Source organism: Hippopotamus amphibius, chromosome 5 (genome assembly GCF_030028045.1).
Source record: "Hippopotamus amphibius kiboko isolate mHipAmp2 chromosome 5, mHipAmp2.hap2, whole genome shotgun sequence".
Taxonomy (NCBI): domain Eukaryota; kingdom Metazoa; phylum Chordata; class Mammalia; order Artiodactyla; family Hippopotamidae; genus Hippopotamus; species Hippopotamus amphibius.
In genome coordinates, this window is record NC_080190.1 from 72,912,585 (window position 1) to 72,938,033 (window position 25,449).

The 25,449-nt window shown below is 42.4% G+C and overlaps 1 protein-coding gene across 2 annotated transcripts; it reads right to left on the reverse strand.

Moving 5' to 3' along the window:
• Positions 1 to 24,807, reverse strand: ZNF365 (zinc finger protein 365). 2 transcript variants are annotated; one of them, XM_057735863.1, is made up of 5 exons: positions 24,704 to 24,807; positions 22,275 to 23,030; positions 9,645 to 9,825; positions 3,643 to 3,680; positions 1 to 2,913 (listed from the first exon to the last, which is right to left on the reverse strand). In XM_057735863.1, exons 2-5 carry the CDS (start codon positions 23,015 to 23,017, stop codon positions 2,652 to 2,654), a joined length of 1,224 nt encoding a protein of 407 aa, XP_057591846.1. In that variant the 5' UTR covers positions 23,018 to 23,030; positions 24,704 to 24,807; the 3' UTR covers positions 1 to 2,651. The 2 variants fall into 2 exon arrangements, with proteins under 2 accessions (XP_057591846.1, XP_057591847.1); XM_057735864.1 differs by lacking the exon at positions 3,643 to 3,680 and having other exon boundaries at positions 2,735 to 2,913.
• Positions 24,808 to 25,449: the final 642 nt, after the last annotated feature.

Sequence of the window (25,449 nt, forward strand, 5' to 3'; positions counted from 1 at the left end):
TATAGCTTTATTATTATAATATTTCATAATCTAAAAACTTTTCTTTTTTAAAATCTTGGAACAGAATATTCCAACTTCCATACAACATAATGACCCTGCAGAAAACAGTGTCTAAGTAATCTGAACTTTGCAGTTAAGAATCTGTAACCTAGTTTGGGAAAAGAGAATGAAAGAAGGTTTGAAATAAAGATTTCTTCCTTACAAAGCAAATAATAAAATTAGATCCATTCTTCAGTTTAAACTTGAACATGTTTTCCCAGAAACTTTGGTGATTTCTTCAAAAAAGCAATTCTAAGGTTGACTGCCTATTAAGACAAAGAAAATATTTAAAACTAAGACCCAAATCAGACATGGCACAAGCCTCAGGCCAAGCCATGTAAATGGGATATCCCTTAGAATGAGGTGACTCCCATGTTTCAAAAGCTAATTTATGTCTCTAAGGAAACACATATAATATATATAATACGTCTCCTTATATAAGGGTCAGAATTTAGTTAGAACTTAAAATAATTTTTTTAATATGATAAACCTTAAGATCATTTGTCTTGTGTAATGTACATAGAGTAGATATGACATTATGGTGCTTTCTGAAGATCACTGGGTACCACTGTCAAAGAGAGCTATCATGCCCTCTAGGCATATTAAATGAAAATTGAAAATGTAAGTTACTTTAAATAAAATGGGGAAAAAATCTGGCTTATACCACCTTTAAAAGCAAACCGTTGTCATTGCATACACACATTATGGGACAAAGAGCATGCAATACAACGAACAGGTCAATTTTTTAGTATGTAAAAGGCTAAAGTGCAATCATGGTATAAACATCAATAATAAATAACCTTGGAGGAGGTTAATTCTCCAAATAAATAGTTAATATAACATTACAGTTTTTACAGTGTTAGCCTAAACAGTGATATTCACAGGAGTATTTTTTCCCACTTGATAGTTGCGTATACACCACATGAATGGCCAGCCCCCATGAGCCAGAAGTCAAGGTGAAGATCCAAAAATCAACATTTCCACTATGATAGGTTCAAAGTATCTGTAGAATATGTTACACTTTTCAGTATTGGCATTTTAAGTAATTGCTTTGTTACCTATTTTTAATGCACTGCTAATCTGATGCTTATTGCAATAATAACAATCATAATTCTACTATTGTTAATTAGGTTACAGTTTTAATTTTTTAAAATAAGAGAATTAAATTTACATGAACATATGTAGTTAAAAAACCACCCACCACAAACACACACCTTTTTCATGAATATTTAAAAATAAATTATTAATATACTTGACATACATATTTTGTATGTGTTATATGCTATACGTTTATACAAATAAATGTATATATTTGTGGACATAATTGTTCTTGTTTCCAAAAGAATGTCAGCACTTGTAAACTCTGCAGGAGACCTGATGATATTGCTAATTTAGAAAAAAAAGTAACATGGAAATTCATTCTTGAAGAAAGCCGTAAAGCAAGTTCATAACAGATGCTTCTTTATGGAAACAAAGGCCATTTTAGGGAGGCAGGGAGGGGAGGACGATCTCAGATTCCGGATCCCACATGCAGTTTATTTCAGAAATTACTTTAGAAGGCCGCATATAACAAATACATCAGACACCTGGTTAAAAGGTAAGGACATGTATTTCAGTCATAAAAGGGCACAGAAGCAGCAGGAGGTGGAAAAAGGCCAGCAAGTAGAAAGTCGCGCCTACAGCTAACAGGGAGGCTGTTGACACCCGCCAGGAAGCAGGTCTTAGGAAAGGGCTGAGTAACTAACACCTGTATTATCTCCAGGATGGCTCACAATGCACTAAACATGCAGTCCACTGGCATCCAACCATGCAGACCCTGAACTGGTGATGGGTGCTGATCAAAGGTGTTTTACTATTCTCCCCAACCAGAGCAGCAGAAGCAGCTATTAAGACAGAGGCTGGCAGCATGGTCTTCGGGTGCAGAATACTCAGCCAGAGAAGCAAGCAGAGGTGCACCAAAATAAGAATAAACATGCATCCAGGAAACAAAAAATGAATCAAACAAACTGGAAAACCGTCTGTCGAAATGACAACTGAAGTCTGACAGAAAGAGTCCTTGAAGCAACCCAAACACTGCAACCTTGATTAACCAGAATACTCGGGGAAAACGAAGCCTTATTTTGGAAGCTCCCACATTAACTGAGGGTAAGGTTAAAAACAAACAAAAATATATTTATTTCACTGTTATTAAGAGAACTTTACATTCCCATTCCTTGCCTCACAATTCAGAGAGCAGTGGGCACAGGTGAGTTTTTTTTTTCCCAGTGTATGACATCTTCTGAGAATTAATGACCTCTGCACAGAACCCCAGATGTGGAAACTGCTGGTGATGGGCTAATTATTTTAGACGTTGGAGCTTAATTTTACTAAAAGCTTAATAAGACTGCTTTCATTTTTAAAAAATTCTTTCTATAATTTGACTCTTGCTTCCAAAAGGGACTTGTCAAAAATTCTGGTTCACCGCGATTCCCGTTTGTTAAGTTCTGGTTAATCCAGGTGCCTGTGTGGACATGAGATGTGTTTTACGATGGCATGCATCCAAAAGGACATTACTGACCCCTAAAACAACATTCCCAAAGCTGGGTGGTGGTTGTCCAGAGCCACCCACCCTTTTAGATGATGTTCACAATCGCTGTTGGCTTTTTTTTGGCCATTTTGGGCCTGATGTTGCCTTTCCGGGTAAACCCCAGAGGCTCCCCTTTCTTTGCTGGTCTGCAGAGTTCTCTTGGGGACTCGGCCTGTTCGTGCATGGACTTAGCAGGCTGCATGCTGGCTCTGTCATCCTTGGCTTTTTTCAGGTAGCTCCTTCCCTTTGGGTGGAAATGGGTCTTGAGATCAGGGTGGTTACACACAGAATGTGGGTGCCCTCGGCTTCTATAGATGATTGGGAGGGAGAAGGGAGGTGAGCAGAAAGAAAGATTTCTTTAAATCCTTAAAAGAATAAAAACGACTCATGGCACAACCATTCCTGCGTGCTAAGGTGGCAATAATGCTGCTAGCAAAACAAATAATACACACTGATGTTTTTCTTCCAAAAATCTCTATGGCCTTCATGAAGTGATCTCATGATACTAAATTCCCAGAAAGATATTACTACTCTTATTTACCAGTGATAAAAATGGAGGCATAGAAAACTTATTAAATGACTACCCAGGGTAATACATACAGTGGTCTATGGAGAAGATGGGACCAGAACCCATATCTCTTGACTCATTAAGTGACTTCTAAGGGATTCAGACAAATCTGTAGTGCAGCTATCATAAAATATATGATTCACAATATAAATTTATATATATAAATAATATTAATGTGCACACTACATCAGTATCACAGAGCTATTATGACTACACTATAGCACAGTTAGAGAAAGTTATACTGTATAACACTTTAAAAAGGCTCCTGCAGTACTGTAACACTGCCATATACTTATAGACTATAAGCACAGTTAAAAGTCACATCCACATTTTAGAAAGTTAGGTTCACAAGCAGGTAAATTTTTACCTGAAACTCTCAAATCTATTTACATTACAGATATAAAGTGCAACAGGAAAACATATTATGCACACATTATCAAACGGCCTAAGTATAAAAAGATATACATACAGGCATTTGGGTTTCCTATTTGAGGAGATATCTGTAAGCTGAAGGAAAACAAATAAGACAAAACATTACTTCACTTAAAGGTTGTATTTGGTTTCTAAAATCCTCCTTGCTTACATTTTTAAGAAATTGTACTCCCATTAAGGAAGCTGGTAACTTATCAGGAGCACTGCCTGTGGTACCATCCATCACCGCAGTGAACAAGAACATGTCGTGCTCAGCTCTGCTTACTCAGGAAGTCTCTGTGGCTCACTGTTCTGAGATGTCCAAGAAGCCAGTATCAGCAGATCTCAAAAATTTCAAAAAGTTAAACAGCCCCTCGAGAGAACAACATTTGAAGAAACATGTTTTTAAAAGCTGAAATGATGTGCCATTACTTCCTGACTGATTCAGGCTGTATTTGCAGCAAATTTACCACAGCTATGTCTGGTCACAGTGTATCAACGAAGGGGAAAATTGGCATAAAATGTTTATTGCCTAAAATACATCATTTCTAAAATGACAGCATACGAAGACCAACTCCACAACTTTCCTGAGGCCATCTATCATTGAGATTATTTTCCACTCTCAATAAAATATCTGCATGCACTTCTGTGGCTGGGCTCAGAATATCATTTGTGGAATAAATTGATAGTTACCATTTTGTGTTCCACATGTCACCAAGCACTGTATAGGCAAGTGTATTTATAGTGTATTCCCAACCTTCAGTTCCCAACCTCCCGCATGCAGCCTTCACTAAAAGAAGTGGTGTCACGTCCGCAGGCAGACGAACAGAAGAGGACGACAAAGAGAACGTGGAGAAAGGGCCATCTTGGCCAAGCATGGCCAACACACGCATCCCCGCTATACTCAAATCACCTAAAAACCAAGCTCGGCATGAGAGGATCTTCCTCCCGGTCTTCTGTATGCAGCTCAAGCTTTAGTCAGGAGCAAATCAGAAAGACGGTCTCTTAAACTGACATCTGGGAGTCATGTGCCTAAGAAGGTAAGATGGGATTCCTGCCTTCTTTCTCCCTTGGGACACAACTGAAAGTCAGCGTTATTACTGACCCTGTCCACACTGGCTGGGTTTGGCATGAGCTTAGTAACGGTGCACAGAAAGAGGCACCTTCCTTGCATGAGGGCCATGAGGTCTTGCAATATACAAAGAAGGGAGAACAGATGGCTCTGGCAAACACCAGACTGGTAGTTTCTGGGAACCCCAAAAGCATCCGCACTTCTACTCTCTGTCCCCCCGTCTGCCCACCCCATCCCCCCATCAGCTGGGCTCCCTGAATGGATTTAGTGTGTATATAAACTGTAAAAACTTACAGTGTTTTTCTTCCTTTAAATACTTTCCCACTTTAAAAACATTATGATCATTGAGGCATAACAAAATGTTTTCAACTTTACTGTATGTATGTATGCAAGCAGATACTGTGATGATTTATGGCATATGGGTGCATAATTCCCTTTGGAATTTTACGCAAAAGGGGTGTGTGTGTATGCGCGCACGTGCACCTCTCTCACCAGGGAAAGACCAACCGTGATCCGACAGATTATGAGGCCTGGGGTGAAGGTGGGACGGATATCCCAGGCACCAAAGAATTTCACATGCTCTCCTCCCTGTGAACACATTCCTTCTGGCCTCCACAGCCTCGGGCAGATGGAAATGGTCTTCCCACGCAGCCCATCTACCTACCTCCATGTTCTCCCAGTCCAACTACTTTGTCTTCTTTTTGTCAAGGGAGAGGAGGGTACGAAGATGGGGATCAAGAGAGTCCTTGGTCAAGGTTTCAGTTTGAAAAAATATAAATCATCTTGCACTGAGAGCCAATTTAAGTACTTCTAAAACACACATATAGTGTCTCAGGTTCTTATGGGTTTTGGGAAACGGGACACCTAGCCCTCCTCCAGCTTCCCCTCTGTACATACCCAACTGTTCCGGCCAAAACCTTGGACTCATTTTTGACCCCTCCCTTTCCCTCACCGGCTACATCTCATCCTTCCTCAAGGCCAAGTGGTCTTGTCAGTCCTCCTCCAAGAACACACCCTGCACCCTTCACTTCTCTCTACGTTGGCTCCACCCACGCTGCTGTCCCCTCCCCCCTGCCATGACGTCAGGGCTTTCTAAGCGGTCTCTCGTTCGTACCTTCCTCCAGTCAGCTCCCCACAGACCAGCAGAGTGACTTTGCTGAAACACAGACTGAGATCACCTCCTACTTAAAAGTTTTCAATGGCTTCCCCGCGTGCAACGGAACATATCCGAGCTCCTTATGTGACCAAGAAGCCCCGGGCTGATCTGGACCTCTCTGACTTATCTCCCACCACTCAGACGTGCCACGCTTGTTCCCTCCTGAGGCAGCTGCACTTCCTACTCCTCTGCCAAGAATGTTCCACTTCCAGACTTTCACAGAGCTGCATCCTTTTATTCAGGTCACAGTGCACATGCAGCCTCCTCAGCAAGGCTTTTCTTGAAAGCATTTTTGCTAAAGTGGCGATCTCAAACACATCATCGCACTTTCTTCTTTAGCACAGTTCTCACTATACAAAAGCATCTTCATCACGTGCTGGCTTATCGTGCGCCCCCTCCTCCCCGAGACCAGGGACCTCGTCGATCTCGTTCACAGCAGCTTCCTCAGCACCCAGCAAGTGCTGCGTCCCCAATAAATATGTTAAATGAAATATTGCTAGTCCTAATTTAGCAACCTGTGGGGAATAAAGGCAATGCTTAAAATAAGATTATCCAAGCTATTTCATGACCTTCCATCTGAGCAGTTCTGTGAGTGATTTTGGCAGATGGGATATGGGGTCACTTTGTGTCTAATTCGACAGCACGTTTCAGAGCATGCAGACAAATTATGTGAGTAAGCACATTACATTTTTAGAAATCAGCCAGGTAACAAAGAACGTAAATGCTCAAGGGGACTGAGGGACAGATACATATGCTGAAATGTTATTTCAGGAAAGGCACTCAATGTGAGGGGAAGGAAATTTTTCTAGAGCACAAAAGAGTCTTAAAGCTAGAAGACATCTTAGAAAGAAGCAACTTACACGTCAATCTAGAAATGTCACTACTCTCTGGAGGTGGTAATGAGAAAAAGAGGGAAGAGGAGAGAGGGAGGGAACTGGGGGTGGGAGAGGAAGGGGATGACGAGGCTGTGCTGTTTCTGTAGAGCAGCCTTGGTGGAGATGGCAAGAGCCAGCCAAGCTCCTGAGGGCAGGCCCCACTGTTCTGAAGGAGGGAGCGGAGGTGGGGGGAGTCGGTCAGAAAGTTCTGCTCCATCCTGGGGTACACTGGGGCAAGGAGCTCTCCGGGGCGGGGCTGAGGCTCCAGAAGTCTGGGCTTCTTGGTGCTCTGCACCTTCGCTCAGCTGGGCCAAAAAGGCTACTAAAGATACAATTCAGAGGTTTTCCTGCTAAAAGAATCCAAGTTCTTCCGTGTATCCACAGCCACAGAGGCCAGGTTGGTAGTTTAATTACATCAAAGATGTGGTGAATGTATTTTATTATGATGACACAGACTAAGTAAAAAGGAAAAATGATCTTAGGGTTTGTAGACTGTCTTATAACGTGGTACATTATGGTCCACAGTAGCGTTCAGAGGACTATACATGAAAACAGGGGAAACCACATCCGCCCATACTTTCTGAAATTAAACATCTCATTCTTGGTTTTCTCAGGGGGACGTGTCCACCCTCCAAAAGCCAGCTCATCTCACTACAGCCTGATCGTGCCCTACTCACAGACAGCTCTCACTTCTAAATTCCCGGCTACAATCTTATCTGCACTTTATTTGATCCAAATTAGTCAATTCTTCTCTATATAGATCAAATCTGAAGAAGGCAAACGATGTCCTATTTGGGACATAAAGAACAAAAACAAATGTTTATTAAATGTCCCACCATATATGTATGTACACATAAACTTATGTGTATGTACATACACATATTTATGTGTACGTGTGTGTACATATATATGTCATGTGTACATGTACACACACACATATAACTTTATATCTAAATATCTGACTAGAAGAGCTGAGATGCTATTCAACTTTTGATTACAACACAGCAGGATGAGAAGTAATGACTGGCCATGCCTTTTAAAAGGTATTCAATTTCCAAGCTGTAAAGGGAAAGTGAGCAGAAGTGAGCACAGAAATGTAAATAAAGGTGAGAAACTGATGGGCTTCCTTTCTTTCTCCTTGCCTTCTGTTATTTTCTCTTTCTTTAAGAACTTCTTAGCTCCATTTTACTAATAATTTACACATTTCTTAACTCTGGGTTACTAATAAGCCTAAGTACTGAAAATATTATGGCTACATTTTAACTTTAGAATTTCTAACCATCAAAGTCAGGTGATGATCAGAGAATTTAAGAGGCCAAAAGCCCTTATAGAGCATCTAGTCCAACTGCTTCATTTATAGAAGAATGACAGGCCCAGGAAGACAGGTGTCTCATCCAGTCAGAAGCAGGGTGGGAATGATCTAGAAGCCAGGCCACCTCACCTCACATCCGAGCTCCGTGGCCTCATGCCACAACCCTCCCCTGAGAGATGGCAAGATGAAAGGAGGCAGGAAAGGGCTCAGAGTATCCCTCCAGCTATGACTAGACTCTTGCAGTTTCCCAAGGAGGTGACAGGGGAATCAAGGAGAGGAATAAAGGTTCCTTCTCAAGAGACCACAGACACCCACCCAGAAAATAATAAATACATCAGGTAGCTGAAACTGCTTTGATGACAAGTTATTGAAACCTCACAGACATAGCACATTACTTCCTTCCAGTCTACTTTGTTGCTGACTGGGAAGTTCAGGCACTTGCACAACTGTACGGCTCTAAGGCTGAGAGAACATTACTACAGTAAGCACTGTGTAAGATTCTTCATTTCTTTCCTCCCTCCATGTCTTTGTTCTTTCCTGCTGTCTGACTCTCTCTCTCTCTCTCTCTCGTCTTCCTTCTTTTATCCACCTGCCTTTCATTTCATTCCTTCTTTGATTATTTAATCATGTTTCCTGTTAATCCCAGCTTTCAGACTGCTCAACCTAACCTTTTCAATCAACCGATAGCAACCTTACTCACCTTTTAGTTAGCATAAACGTTTCCTTTTTTTTTTTTTTTCCTCATTTATATACAGTCCATTTGGCGGTTAGTAAAAGAATCATTTTAAAATCTTGTGGGAAGGTGGTAAGCATAAATAAAATTCAATTGATAATGAAAATGTTATAAATAAACCACTTTAGGTTTTCAAAAATCCATTCTTTGGCTTTGTTGTTTATACCACCAAGGAAATTGTAGAGAGGGCAAATATGACCATTCACCTCCCTCACCTAGAGCATAGTTATTTGTAAACCACCCTGCCCAGCAACCCTCCAAAGAGACCAGGTAATCTTGATCAAGCCACTTACGAGAGTCTGGACCTTCATCCATATTCAGGGTTCTCATTTGGGCTCTGGGGGTTGTTTTTAAAGTCCCTGAAACCATATGTAAAATCGTATGCAAAAATCTATTATAGCATATCACCTGTGAATTTTTCTTAGTCTTTCTGAAAATCTACTTAAAGAATGTTTCACCTATAGAGACTACCAAATAGCATTTTCCTTCCTATTAAGGGAAAAAAAATGTGATTAAATCTTGCTAAGAAACATGAAAGTCTTCAGGAGATTCCTTGAAGAGGTCCAAAACAGGATAATAACTTCTGACCTACTTGACACCAAGGCTGGGACAGATGATTTCCTTGGATACTTCAAACTGTTATTCTACAATATAAAAATATTTCTACCAACTCAGCTTGGTGTGGAGTTGGAGGGTGAAGAACTGGAGACCGTGCATCCAGGACTGTGCTTACTTACAGGTATCCTGGACTCACCTGTATCACTTCCACAACATAGGCATGGCCGGGGCAGTGCTTTCAAATGATGACTAGAAAATTCCTGCAAATCATTCCCCAGCTCCCTTTTCTTCTGTCCTCGACCCCACCTGACATATCACAGCCCTCGCACCTGGCGCAGGGCCAGCGTGACTCACCACGTGCTCACTGACATCCCGGCAAAGGCCAGTGGCCCGCTGTCTGTGGTAGTGCTCCAACTGCTTTTCCGCCAGTTCCACCCGGTGCAGCAGATTCTCAATAAAGTCCTGGAGCCGAGCTTTCCCTTGAACCTCTTTCTCAGCGGCGGCTTCCAGGAAATGGTTGAATGTAACCACTTCCCTGCAAAGCAAAAAACAAACAAAAACAAAAAAACCCATCAGGACACAAAATGGAGAAGTGAGGCAGGAATTCATTCATTCGATACCTATTTACTGAGTGCCTACTATATGTCAGGTACTGGCCCAGGCAGTATGGCCACAGCCATGATAAAAGAGAGAAAATTACATTTTAGTGACTACATTTAGAGATTACATTTTAGTAGAAGAGAGTCACTGTAAAATATACAAATATACACATATGCAGGTGGTGATAAGTGCTAAGGAGAAAACGGAAACGGTGCAAGGGGACAGAGAACGACGGAGGAAGGGAAGGAGTAAGTGATACTGTAGAAAGCAAAGTCAGGACCTTTTGGATGCGGCAGCATTTGAACAGACACCAGGAAGCAAGGAACAGCCACGCAGACAGCTGGCAAGAGCAAGCCAGGTCCTCGGTGGGAATGTGCAGAATGGTCTGAGGTACAGCAAGGAGGCCTCCAAGGCCAGAGCAGAGTGGGGATGGGAGGACAGCCAGAGCAGGCAGCCAGGTGGGGCCTCACAGGTCAGTGTGAGGACTCCAGATCGTATTGTGAGATGGGAAACCACTGGCCACTTCTGAGAAAAGTTCTGACATATATGTTTTGTTGTTGTTCTGACTTATACAAGGGTGACTCAAAAATTATCCGCACTCGGGCTATAGAATTTGTTTTAGTTTACTTTTAGAAAAAACAAATACATCATTTTTCTACATAATGTCCTTGCTTTTCAATACACTTTTTCCACCTGTCAACAAGCTTTCGTACTCCCTCATTAAAAAATGTTTGAGGCAGAGCTGTGAGCCACGAATGCACCACTGTCTTACTTCTTCATCAGAAGTGAATCTTCATCCTTGTAGGGCCGCTTTCAGGGGACCCAACAGGTGAAAGTCCGAAGGAGAAAGATCAGGACTATATGGTGGATGCTTTAACACCTCAAAAGGAAGTAATACATGACAGACCTAGGTTTCAAAAAGTTTGTGCTAAATGGGTACCGAAACAACTCATGGAAGAGCATGAACAGAAGTGTTTGGATATTTGCAAACAAAATTTGGACTGATACTCTAAGGAAGGTGAAAGTTTCTTAAAGAGAATCATTACTGGTGACAAACATGGAAGCATCACTACGAGCCTGAGAGTAAACGGCAGAGTATGGGATGGAAGCATCCTCAACTGCCGACCAAGAAAAAGTTCAAAAGTCAACCATCAGCTGGAAGATTGATGCTTACAGTCTTCTAGGATTCTCAAGGGCCAGTATTGGAACATTATCAGGAAAAAGGTTTAGCAATCAACAGTGCTCATCACAGTGAGATGCTTATTGAAGAGCTGAAGCCTAAACTTCAGATTAAACACAGAGGACTGCTATTCAAGGGCATCGTGATCTTGCATGACAATGCACGTCTGCACACTTCTGCCCACAGTGTTGACACTGTGCAAAAACTTCATTCTGAGGTGTGAAAGCATCCTCCCTATAGTGCTGATCTTGCTTCACTGGACTTTCACCTGTTTGGTCCCCTGAAAGCAGCCCTACGAGGACGAAGATTCACTTCTGATGAAGAAGTGAAGACAGCGGTGCATTTGTGGCTCGCAGCTCAGCCTAAAACATTTTTTAATGAGGGAATATGAAAGCTTGTTGACAGATGGACAAAGGTTATTGAAAAGCAAAGAGATTATGTAGAAAAATGATGTATTTGTCTTTTCTAAAAGTAAATTAAAATAAATTCTACAGCCAGAGTGCGGATAATTTTTGACTCACCCTCACATTTTAAAAGTCTGGCTATTGGGGAAGAAAAGACTACAGGGAGGGAAGTATGGAAGCAAGAGGCCACACTGAGCACCAAAGTGTATAAAATGAGTCACCATGCTCAACAGTATATTTTTGAGCTAAGAATGAAACAGTCCAAGAACTGCCATCTTGAGGTAGATCCAAGGTCTACTAGGGAAGCTACTTTAGCTGACAAAGGAGAAGCAATGTGAAGGTCACCTTTCCCCCAAAAGTTGAGCAAAATACCTTTATCTACATAATTGTGATTCACAAATTCAGAAAATTTTTAATAACTATATTACTATTTTATATCTTTTTATTTCTAATGCAAGTATGAAAATAACACTTCACTGAATAATAAATAAGTTCTTTATAAAAAATTCAAACACATTAAAAATATAAAGAAGAAAATGTCACCTGAAACCCCATTATCCTAAGACCACCATTATTTACATTTTGGTAACCATACTCATAAACATCTCTACAAATACACACACACACACATACACAAATCAGCACTACCAATAGGTATACAGTATCACAATTCTCTCATCTGATTTGCCTCACTTAATAAGAAATTATGAAGATCTTTTTGGCCATCCCTTTTGTACATTGTGTCACACTCACTGGAGCTAATGAATTCCATAATTTCTCTACCTGTTGGATACAGTATTTCTTTTATGTGTCTTTGAACTCTCTCAACCTTCAAAGAGTGGTCCCTCATTTTTCTAGCCATGTTCTACTCATGCAGAACCAAGACCCTAAGGACTCTGATCACTGTCCCCCTAAACTTCTTTCATTTTAGATATAAAAATCCTATTTTTTTAAACCTAACCTCACACAGTTGTTCTAGACAGTCGATTAATTTCATTGCCTTCTCTGCATCTTCTCAGCCTCCACTTGATTTTTATTTTCTGCTAAGCTCCATAATTTCTTGAGAGTAGAACTTCAGGGATGTTCAGCTCAGGAAGACATAGTTTCAAAGAAGGTCTCTGCAAAACAGTTGGTGGTGGCTTCCAGCTCCTTCATTCTGTACAACTAGTCAGGGAGCCAGTTTTACAATCAGTCATGATTTTTCTCTCATAAATATATTACATCACACTTGGCCATACTGAAACTTTTCTGACACTTCCTACAGAGTCAAACGTCTCTGCAAAACCTTGGGGATTATATATTTATAAAAATAGAAAAGAGACTGGTTCTAACAATGATTCCCTCCAAAAACTGCTCATCATATCAGTACCCTCTTTTCTAGTTTCCTATCCAGATCAAACATAAACCTGGAGCCCATAATAATCCCATTATCTTTCAGTAGCTAAGAAGTATTCACATATAAGAAATGAGTCCTTTCAGAAAGGAGTTCTCTTTCATCCTTAAGTTTCAAGTTTATTTCCAGATGTTTCCATATGAGCCCTAAATAGAAAATGTGCACTTTCCAAGCTGTTCAAGCCACGGACACAAGCCAATTTTCAAGCTCTACCGTCATTTGGCTTTGATGTGCCTCCTAGGTAGGTCACAAACCCTAACCAGCAGCAAAATAGTGGAGGTCCATCCAGGTACCCCATCCAGCCCTGTCATGGTTCTTAGTTATAGCTGAGAGCCTTTGAATGGAATATCTTTCACACAGCTCAAAAGCACCACCAAAAACAAAGCCCTGGAAATGGCTACTCCTTCCTCTTTTCCAACATTAAGGCTTCAATTCATTTGGAGTCAAGCCCATTGTAGAGACTCCTTGGTGATGTTTAGGATAACTGACGTATGAACCAGTCTCCAAATTGGTACTTACAGGGGAAACAACCAAAAATCCACAACCCTCTCACCCACCAAAACCAAAAACACAGAACCAAGAGCCAGTGTATTTTTTTCAATTCATTTTGGTTTATAATATTTACTATATTTATCTCATTACCAAAATATTTCCTATTTATTATGGGAAATATAAAAAGTGATCTATGGAATATCTGAGCAGGAGCCGAATCAAGCTTGTTGTTCTTTGCTCTAAGCCCATCACTTCACATAATACATGACACATAATATTCAATTAATATTTGTTGTAATCAATGTTTAAAAAGGACAAAGAACAAAAAATGACCCATAATCCCACCACCCAGAGGCAACTACTGTCAACATTCTGGTGTATTTTTTCCAGTCTTTTTTTCCCTTGTACATATTTACTATTCTTGAGCTCTCAGGCTGTACAGTTTAGAATGTAAGACAGCAATATTTGACAGCTTACTCCCACAGAATTAACATCTCGAAAGCAAGAAAACAAATCTGAATGCAATACAGCTTATGATCGTGGCTGTATTTTTAAATCATGTGATTTTTTTTTTTTTACTGGTTCCATATAAAACTTTTTAAACCATTAATGCCACTAGTTGATTGTGGGGTGTTATGTTGTAAAAAAGAAGCATTTTTTTCTAACCTCCCTCATTCAATTACCTTGTGCCCTAAAGCTAAGAAATTAATACCCTTTTTTCCAACCAACCTGGCACCAATGCTAACCTAATTTCAGTTTATGGATGTTTCACATCAACTAAGAAAAGAAAAACAGTTAAAACAATGATGATTTAATTTTAAAAGAGAAGTTACATGAGACAAGGGCTGGAGAAGTTCGTCATACTGAGAAGGTATGTGGGTATCTATATTAGATAAAAACAGGAACAAAACCTAGTGATTAATTGTGGAATAGCATGTGTGCAGAGCTTCAAATCCCCCTTTCACATCCTGTTCAGTCTGGATTAACAATATCCAGAAACACCTCTTATTTCCCCAAGGAATCCTGTGAATTTCCTGAATGAAAAAGAAAGAGATTTAACTACTTTGCATTTGTACTTTAATAATTACACTCCAAAGAGTAAAATATCCATTCAAAGTGCAAGACAGACCAATGGATTTCAACACAGGGGAGAAGGAAATGTTTGTTCACTGATGTGGTTTCAGATTCCACGTTGCAATTAACCTTTGAGAAACTACCAATTGTCAAGCTTTGGCATAGTATCAAAGCAGAATATCCACTATTCTCTCAAAAGGCTATTAACACACCTCTCCATTTTCCTACTACATATCTGTGTGAGACTGGATTTCCTTCATCTGCTTCTACCAAAACAACAAATCTGCAACAGATTAAAGGCAGAACGAACAAGGTTCAGCTGCGCCCTATTAAGCCAGACATTAAAAGTATTTGCAAAACTTCGAAAACAATACCACTCTTTTCACTAAAATGTTTTTGGGAAAATTGTTCCTTTACACAAAAATGCATTAGTTATGGTAACAAGTAATGGATTTAATATCGTTCCTTTGATATGAATTAATAAGTGTCTTTTTTACCTTCTCAATTTTAATTTTTGATATAGTAAATATTGATAGATAAAACCCACACAGAGAAAAGCTTCTTGGGGTCCTTAGATTTTCTTAAGAGTGTAAGGGGAATTGAGGCCAACAAGCTTGAGAACCGCTGCCATGCCACGTACAGAGTGGTCCTAAACCTCAGAACTCTGGTGAGGGGGGACAGCGTGGGCTAGAACTCTAGTACCACGCAGCCACAAACCACACATTTCTTTACTCCATTAGTCACGAACTCCACAAACACGTACTGCATGCTGTCAGGCACTGCACTCAGGGCAAGGGCGTCCACGAACCAGTGGCTGTCCTCATGAGACTTACTGTCTAACCCAGGGGTCAGCCAGCTTATTCTGTAAAGGGCCAGCGAGTCAATATTTTAGGCTCTGCAGGTTCACACAGTCTCCACTGCAACTACTCACGTCTGCCTAGCACAAAAGAGCCACAGAGGCTGCATAACAATAAAACTTTATTTACGGACACTGAAATTTATATTTCATATAATTTTCATATACCATGAATTATTGTCTTTTGAATTTTTTTCAAGCACTTAAAAATGTTAAAAAAAAAAAACAAAAAAAAACTATTCTTAGCACAGGGAGTCCACAAAAACAGGTGGCAGGCTGGATCTGGCTGTGCTGTACAAACCCCTCACATAATGGTAGAAGCAGAGGTTAAAAGAAGCAAATACTGAAATAAATACGAAATTACAGAGCTGGGCTGAATGCGACTAAGAAAAAGAATAACATGATGCTATCAGACAGCAGAGTAAAAGACCTGTGTGGTTTTACTTTAAGTTCTCAACCCTGACTCAGAATACAGTGTAAAGCTGGAAGGCCAGATGAGAAGATAAGGGCAAACCTGAAATTCAATCCAGGTGTGGGTGCAGGCCAGCTCTGGGGAAATTAACTGATTCTAGGCTGCTTCCAGCCCTATCTTTGACTTCTTATTTTTTTTTAAAGGTTAAAAATGATTGAAATCAAGGTTTTAAGCTTCAGTGGAAAATATACTTATTTAAAGCAATATCTGATACTAAAGGAAAAAATACCAGTATGAGAAACTGGCCTGAAGTTCATTATCATGATGAATGATTTGCAGACCTAGAAATCTGTTAGTATCCTGGGATTCACAGGCATTCAGAAACCTACACAGCAGAAGGAGGCACTGAGTAAAAAAGCCCCTTCAGTACAATCAAGGTTTTATTTAGAAAAAAGCAGGATGGCTCTAAGGTCTAAAACATAGATAATATTTCATCTTTTACAGACTGAACCCCTTCAGTTACTTCTTCTGAGGTGGGTTAATGATGGGTTAATTTCAGAAAAACCAAAGAGATACTATCATGTGGACAACACACTCTAGAAGCAGGTGTAGACATAGAGGAAAATGCACATTAATGCACCGTGGTGTTCACTGCGATTTTAGGTTGGCATTGAACTATACATTGTTAATGAGGGATGATCCACTGCTCATATCACCCATTGTAACCTACTATCAACACACCATTTATCATGTCTATCTCCCTACATTTTCACCTCTCATGGCCATCTATAGCCTTACATTCCCCTTGGGCCTCATCACTGCACATCACCTCCTTTCTGCTCCAGTATCAGTGAACTCAGCCTCCAAGCTGGATGCTTACTTCTGCACATGCTGTTCCCTCCACCAGGCTCCCTTCCCAAGCCCCCACTCTTAATGATCCCTCTGACCTCAGGTCTCCCGATAGACACACGCGTAGGTGTGGGCTAGGTCACCTGCTGTGTTCTCCCACGGAACCACGCAGCCTATCACAGTGCACACTGCGGGGACTAGTCGTGCCACTGACGCCATCAACCACAAAATCAGTGCGCTCAGGGCCGTGGCCTGCTCCTTCACTGTGATTCCCACAACAGGCAACAGAGGCTCCACAAATTTCTGCTAAATGCATGAAATGTTTAACTACATCTCTAGTCAAAAATCTTTGGCTGTCTAAAAGATCCTTCGGTTTCCTTGTCTCTTTTTCCAGACAAGTACTGGGACATAAAACCAGTAAGTAACCTACCACACAGGTACCTGCTACAGAAATGGGGGTGGGATCTAAAAATGATGCCTCTCTTCTATTCTTAAACAACACTTTAACAGCTTCTCATCCCAAGGGCGAAGCTCTACCAAGTTATTTAAATTTCATTTTGCATTACTGATTTATGAACCTCTTCAGAGGTATATGAAACGGTAAAAATACCCCTGGCTAAAAATAGCCTAGCTATTGATCACAGAACACCTCAGACAGACTGTAATGTCAGCCACAAGGCAAATCCTAAAGCTGGAGCCCACCACCTCTGCGCACCAGAAACCGGGCTGCACACTCAGAGCTCAGGATCAGCTCCTTTGTCCCTGGCGTGGCCCACAGGGTGAATCCACACCTGCCACACGTCAGAAGCCACGTCACATTTCTACTCTTGTCAGCCCTTTGCCTCATCTTTCTCTTCTGACTTCCTGGAACACACCAAAAAGTGTAATATATAGTTCTAACTAAGACAAAAAATAACTCTGAGAAAGTCAAATTACTCTTAATGGTTCTAAATAGATCAAAACCACATTCTAAGCCCCTCTGTCCAGACAGAGAGGACAGTAGGGGAGGGAGGGACAGACATGAGAGACACAAAGAGGAAATTGGGGGCGGGGGGGGGGGTGTTTCCAAATTTTACCACATGCCAGCCCTAAGAGGGAATGTCTGACATTCAGTTTTTCCTACATTAGTTTGTAAGTCTGCATGAAACACAGCCTGGATAGAGAGGACTCCATTTACATAAATGCAGTAAAATGTGGAGCAGACAGACACCTCCCTGTCCCACTGAACTCTATATCTGACATGATTTTTCTTGGCCTGCTTCCTAGCTATGGATCAGCCTGGAGACCAAACTGTCCACTCACTGCTTTAGCTGATCAAAAATGGGAAAGATGTAATTAAGTGGCAAGAGGGTTTAGCTGTACAAAGCAGGTTACCAAGTCAAACTTGTCCTTTAAAGGACAGCATTCCACAGCCAGCTTTGGATAGAAACCTAAATGGACATTCCTGGCTCAAGCCACCCCTAGATGTCTCGTTAAGATACCCCTAATGATGTTTAATGTCTAATTTACCTGCTGGTCTACCCCTGTCATAAAAGCAGAAACTGGACTCATTTGGTTATCACTATAGGACCAGAACAGTACCTGATATTCAGCAAGCATTCAATAAAGATATGTCTTCTGGCTGACACCAGGCTGGGGAAAAGTCAAATGATGAAGGAAGAAGGGAAAGATCACATCGGTCACAGCTTGCAAGGGAGCAGGATGGACATTAGAGATGGTAGTGGCACATACTCCACCCTGACTAGGCACAGACATTCAGAGGGTCAAGTTAAAAGGCCTTACTGGAAGTGACACGTCCTGGGCTGGCGTTCTGCAAGCTTAATATCACATATACTGATGATGCCACCATTTTCCCTGTTTCCCAATACCTTTGATACCAGCTGACATTTTCTTTAATTTCACCAGAAAAATAAGTGATGTCACTATGGCAGCTTCTCAGCATAGCAGAGAAGCAAGCCCATTCCAAAATGGGCCAGATTTGGTATTACCTAAGTCTTGACGCTCTGGGCAAATACCACATTTTCAAAAGTCTGGCTGAGGCATAGTGAATTAATGGAAAAAGCACTCCGTAGAGAGACAGGAAATTTGGGTTCCCATTTCAACTTTGCTACTAAATTTTTGTCCTTGTCATTCTACTGTTCAGGGCTTTATTTTCCACATCTGTAAAATGAAGGTACCTTCCAGAACTAAAATTACAGTCCCCTAAGGATTCATCTCTAACTGTTACCTCTCTGATGTCCTTCAATGTCTCTGTCTTCCAGTTACCAGTGCAAATCCCACCCTTCCTCGCCACCCTTTCAGTGTGGCCTCACTGCATGGGAAAACCCGTTCTCTAATGGTCATCAACTTGAAACCGTGGCTTGTATTTAAGCACTTGTTCAAACTACCCTGAGTTGAACATGCGTGTGTTTTATTACTCCTATGTAGTGTGTATGTTCCTTAGGGAAAAAGACCAAGAACTTTATGTTGCCCACACAGACCTAACACGGTGCTGGGCACAACACAGGTGCTCAGTCAGGGCTCTGCAACCTTACCAACAGATGAGCGTGCAAGTAAATTTAGGACTACTGCTATTACACTGATGTTCTCTAAACCCCAGGTAACCAAGTCAGCCAGGCATCAGCTACGATCCATCCTTTCTCATTAAGGGATACCTTACTGCAAGGCTGGCCAGGATGGATTTACCTAATTACAAGCAGTACTACCCTACAAGCTCTGAATATTTTTGAACAAGTAAATACAGTACCTGTTTCTATAGGACTTTTAAAGTCGCACAAACTTTGTGAAGACAATGGACAGTTTCTTTCTTGGATCTGCACTCCAGAAACAGAGACGCCTCTCTCTGTAGAGGTACAATAAGACTCAGGACAAAAGTACAAAACACTGCCAATTCAAACAATCTCCTCTGTTGAGTTGTTTCAGCCTATAGATGGCCTCAAGGCAAAATCAGCCCTCAAGCCTTTTTCTTTTTCTTTTTCTTTTTTTTCAGTATGAAAGAAAGGATTTTAAAGTTGAGAGGGAAATCCATAAGCAAGAGAGCCTCATGTGAATGTCAAATACTAGATGTCTGCTTTTTTTTTTAAAACCAAACCTAGCAGCATCTGTGTCTTAAAGGGTCCCCAGAGTTTAAGTCAATTTCAAATGAAACTGTAACAACCTACTTCTTCTCACAAATGGGCCTTGAGAACTCATTTGCTGGCATTTAACAGGAGAGCACAGCTCCTGGTATGTTCACTGGCCAAGCAGGTCTTCCATATCTGCAATGTCATCTCTTTGGTAGAAGGCTCAGCACTGTGAGCGAGTGGTGGAGGGCAGGAGCCTGGCCCAGCCAGGCACATCTACTCAAACCACCCCGGTTTCAACAGGGCGACAGGTGGGCAGCTGGCTTGCTCTGCTCCCCATCTGGGGGTGGAGGAGCTGGACACTGCAGCCACTGCGGCTGCTGGCCACAGCTGCGCTCTCACACCAAGAGCTCCGCTGTCCTTCCTGGGAAGAAGACTCTTTCAGTCCTATTTTATGTACAGAAAGAGGGATTATTTGAGGCTTGAATACAGAAATTAATGGGACAGGCCAGATGAAGGCTTAACAAAATGAAGACTTTGTTTATTTTATGTTTAAAAGTGTAAGGCAGTTTCACTGAATTTTCATGTACAGTGTTTTTTTAAATGTCATTGCTTTTTTCCCCCTGGTAGTTCAAAAATGTCATACTAAAAATCAACCCATAATTTACCCTCAGGTATACACCCAAACACGTGAACGAACATATACGTACCAGGGTTAACTGAGACATTTTTAATACCAGGAAAATGAAACTAAACCATGTATTCATCAGTAGCAAACTGATTAGAACTGTATGTGTCATGATTCCACTTGGGAAAACACAGTAACTCTACATGTGCATATAAAGTACATAGGATTGTACGTTTAGTTTTTTAATTGGTCCTCAGGTAACAGCACTAGATTAACCATATATAACATATTATCACTACTGATGCATGCATGGCCCACTTTTACTACAGTTAACCAGTTACTTTTAATAGTAAAGCACCCTTGAACACACCACCCAAAATAAAAGTTAGATCCTGGACAATAACCTAGATCTAATCATATGCTCCTCCCCACCACCGTACTGTTTTCCCATACTCCAAGCAACCACCACCCCAATCCCATGTCCATTATTACTTGTGTACATAATAAATAAAACATGACACACAAGTAAACACACACAATGTGGTTGCCTTTTAAATTCACTGCTCTTCAGTCAAACAGAAATATCACTAATTTAATTATAGGCTTTTCTCTGCACATAAAGCAACCCCATCTGCCATTTTTTCAGTGGTGCAGTGTTAGTCACCCTGGGTGCTACAGCAGGTCAAGGCACTAACTTCCCACCAGGAAACACCAAGAGCCAAAGGAGAAACATTTTTCGATGCAGATCATTTCCCTAGGAGCAAAGTATGGGGTTGGCCAAAAAGTTTGTTCGGGTGTTCCTGTTCTGTCTTATTGAAAAACCAGAATGAACTTTTTGGCCAACCCTATAAATCAGTGGCGGATTCAAATCCATCCTCGCTACATGATTTTAAAAACATCTGGCTGAGCAGAGCAGCCTTTCTCTCTAGGTAGGCGGTAGAGCATTTAATAATAGCAAGTGATGATCTCTTTAATATATAGGGTTTTTCAACCTCTTCCCAAGTAGAGGAAGCTTTAATTACTACATTTTAAGAGACAACCCAAGGTAGAAGAGTGCCAGAGGGCAAAGAAAGCATGAAATTAAGTCAGTCTCTATAACAGAACTCAAGTTATTTGAAATCCTTCCTCTCAGGCTTAGTCGATCAATTTTTACGTCCTTTGGTCTATGAATTCCATTTCAAACTAAATCCAACATTCCGCATTTGGGAAATAACACTGCATTGTTACATATACTTTTCTAGGTTGGGCTGAATCCATACTTATCAATAAGGAAATGCTTTTCCAAGTATGATAATTTTTAAAGTAATAGCTTCTCTGATCACCTATAACTTGTAAAAACCAGTGTCAATTCTGCAAGCAGGCATGACAGTCTAGTTTTTACAAAAAGAAAATTTTACAAAAAGAAAATTCTCAAATTTAAAAGTACATAAAAGTATGGCAATCTCAGGAGCTTCCTCTGGGTTTCCTAATGTCTGCTTCTTCCAAATAAAAATTATAATTAATAGATTCTCAGCTACTGACATTTAATTAACACGGACAGGTAATCCAAAATGGCAAAGAAGCCAAAATTATTTATATTTAGAATATGTTTCTATACTTGAAGAAGACAGCATCTCTTGTTCTTGATTTTATTACATGGAGACTGTCAATAAGACAGAAAGTGACCCCTGAGCACTCCCTGTCTGCCTTCTCATTCAACTCCTTCCCCCACCCTCCTGCCAGGAAAGGATCCCACCACGACAGACTGCACTACTCCTCTCTCTAAAAAAATTATTTGTAGTAGTTTACAGTTTCCAAGGTGAGAAGGAATTCGATATTTCGACTTTCACGCTGCTGAGCTGCAGACCACAGCAGAGAGGGTAATTGGTATTAAAAGCCTTGTGCTGCTTACATTCAGCTATATCAATGGGAGATGCAGCCAAAGCACCTGCAAGTAATTAAAACCAAACCTTGCTGAACACTCGAGTGTAACTTGGGAGGGAGTGGGAAGTGTCTAAAACAACAGGGTTAGCATCCTGTTTCAATGCCACTTACTCTTCTTTCCTGAGAAGTTCCTCTTCGGATTCCGTCAGGCGTTGCCTCAGTGCTGCGATCATCTCCACGGCCACATCCACCTGTCTGTTCAGCGCCCGCTCTCGTCTCTGCACCTCCTGCTTTTTCTGAGTCAGCTGCACAAAAGCCGCCCGAACTTCCAACAGTTCAGCAGTTTTCTGGGCCAGCTCTTTGGTGAGTTTATCGATTCTCTTCTCAATGGTCCTGTCCACGGCCTCAACCATCCGACTGAATTTTTCTCTGATATGTGCCTCGAAAGCTGCTTTGGTGTCTGCGGTGGGAAGGCCAGGACTGGACCTCGGGCCATCCAGCGAGTCTGCACGTAGGTCTACCGTAGTGTAGGTCTGCACGTAGGACACAGGCCTCTCTGCCACCACCTCGAATGGCTTCCTGTCCTTGGAGTGTTCATGTGAAATGCTATACAGGTTAACATAGCTCGGTTTCTGCTTCACTATGTTGCCACAGCTCTGCAATTTTCCCTGTTTCAGGGGTTCTGAGGAAGTGACTAGGTCTGTGTCTTTGAGGGATGGAAAGAGGCTGCATTTTGTCAAGAGGGTTCTTTCTTGGTAGCTGTGACTGAATTCCAGATGGGCCCTCAATGAGGACAGGCTTCTAAATCTGGTATGGTCCCCACACCTCGGGCAGCGGAATGGCAGGCACACAGCGACATTCTCAAAGGACTCCTGCCAGGGGGATCTGCTTTCCTCAAAAGCCTTCTGTTGCATCACTCTAAAAGTCCTGGGCAGGGGAGAATAAAACAGGTAATTTGCATGTCTGTTTAAAAAATGCTACTGAAATGCTTGTTGCTGATCACCTCCATGAGGACAGAGGCTTTTAAATTCCAAGTAACTCTTGCATATAATATCTTATTAATAAAATTAAAAACCCAAATCCAGCCATATTCCACTCATTTCCATACTGTCTACTGCTGTTTTTGCACTAAATGATAGAGGTGAGTAGTTGAGACAGAGGTTCTATAGCAGGCTAAGTCAAAACTACTTACTACTTGGCCTTTACAGAAAAAGTTTGCCAACCCCTGCTCAGGATAAAAAAGTTATGTGACATTCCCTTTTCACAGATGAGAAAACTGGAGCAAGGAGATAACGTAATTAATCCAAGGCCACATGGGCAGTGTCAGATTCTAACATGGAATTCAAGTTTCCTGCCCTCCTGAATTTAGTACAGTAACTGCAAAAACGTGCCCTATTTTACTGATGACTCTGCTAAGCATGAATACAACAAAAATGAGAAAAACTCACATGAATTGACAAAACAGGTCTTACTAGAGGAAGCTCAAGTCTAGGAAAGGTATCACTCAAACTAGGTGCAGTGGCATTAAGCACACAATCAGCTGAAAAATTTTCAACCTGAGATTTTTACCCTTAGTTTTATTTTTAAATTATTGCAGTTATGATTTATATCAAAGTGTTATAATAATAATGATGCCCCCCAGTACCCCAGATTTACTGAAATCTGGAAACCCAATATGTCAAATACTACTTGACCTAAGTGGGGCCACGGACAAGATTTTATTAAAACGGAGTGTTCTGGATGGATTTGTCTTGTCTCTGATCCTGTTGTAACTCGACAACCTCTAGGATGGCCAAAATTTGAACCTGGTAGGTATCAGCATAACTCTTTCAATAAGAGGAAGTTCTTATTTCCTTGTAGAAATTTATTATCTCAGCCCTAGCAGCAGATGACTGCTAGCAATCCAATTCTACAAGCAGCGCCTGTCTATTCCCTCCAGGAATGATTTCTTCTTACATGTAATAAGCACTGGGCCCCAAACAAAGGTCTAGGCTGAAAAGTGTTGTTATGGAGCCCTCAGCCTCTTCAAAAGCAGAGGTGCCAATGGTCCCCACATAGCTAGGCAAAGCTTCCAGGTTTATAAGCCTCTGGCCCCCAGAGAGGGGAATCTCTTCCTGTGCTACACCGGGCTGTTGAACCACGGTTCTTCTTGGGATAGGATGCCAACCCTGACCGAAAACGCAGACCAGAGGTGAAGGAAGGGGCACTCGGGACTCTAGGGAGCCATGAGAAGGGGTGGCATCCCGGCATGGGGAAATGGGTAATCACGCACTTCGGGAGTAGGCGAGGTTTCATGGGCCCAGCGGAAGCCCCAGGACACAGGGTGGGCGGACAAGCCCTAGCTTCCTCTGCCTGAGCAGGGCAGGCTAGAAATGACTGCCTCGGGGGTCCCGGCTCTGCCCGCCCCTGCCCCGCAGCGTGCCAGCCCGCGGGTGCCAGAGTGGATACGTGCGCACACGAGTTCCCGCAGGCGCGGGGCCGAGCAGCCCAAGTCCCCGCCGTGGTGCCAGGACGGGACCTACTGCCCAGCCCGGACGGCCCCCTCTGCCGCGCCCCCGGGGCTGGGCCGGGCCGGGCCGAGGGCGCAGACGCCCACTTACCCGACTTGTTGCCGCAGCTGCAGCTACCGCTGCCGCTGCCACCGCGACGGTGCTACTGCTGCGGGAGCGAAGCGGTTTTCAGCAGAGCCGTAAATCAGGCTGAGCGGGCCCGCTCCCACCCCCCGCGCACCCCCGCGCCGGGACGAGCGGCGTCCAGGGCGGAGCGTGGCGCGGGCCGGCGGGGGCGGCGCACGCGGCTGCCGGGACCCCGGCGCGCCGGGGGAGTTGGCGCCCTGGGGGTCCCGGACTGCAGTGGTCCCACAGGAGACAGCCCTGCTCTCAGCCCCGCTGCCGAGGGCACCGCTTGCCCTCCCCCACCGTGGAGCGGGCTCGGGCTCAGGATTCCACTGACATCACCGGGAGAGGTGCTGGGATCGCTCCCCGGGAGAGGAAGGGGGAAAGCGTGCCCGCCTCGGAGGCACTGCGCTTTCTGCAGGCCCTGGCAGGGTTGTTTTTTTTCCCCCTTTACAGTTATTGGGGAGTTGGAGAGTGTGCATCAAGGTGAAGCACGACTGGGCATCTTTGAAAATCTGCCAGCCGGAAGATCCGGGTGTATATGTTAGGACCTCTTCAGCTTAACACCCCAAAATAACTAACCTAGGGAGTCCGTCCTAACCTTTCTGGCGGAGTGCTCTGGTGCTAAATTAAGCGGCAGAACTAAATCTAGAAAAATACAGGATTGTGAACCGATAAAGAAACGAGACCCTCCCCATTCGCACCCCCATCTCTGAGGGGCCCTCTGGCCC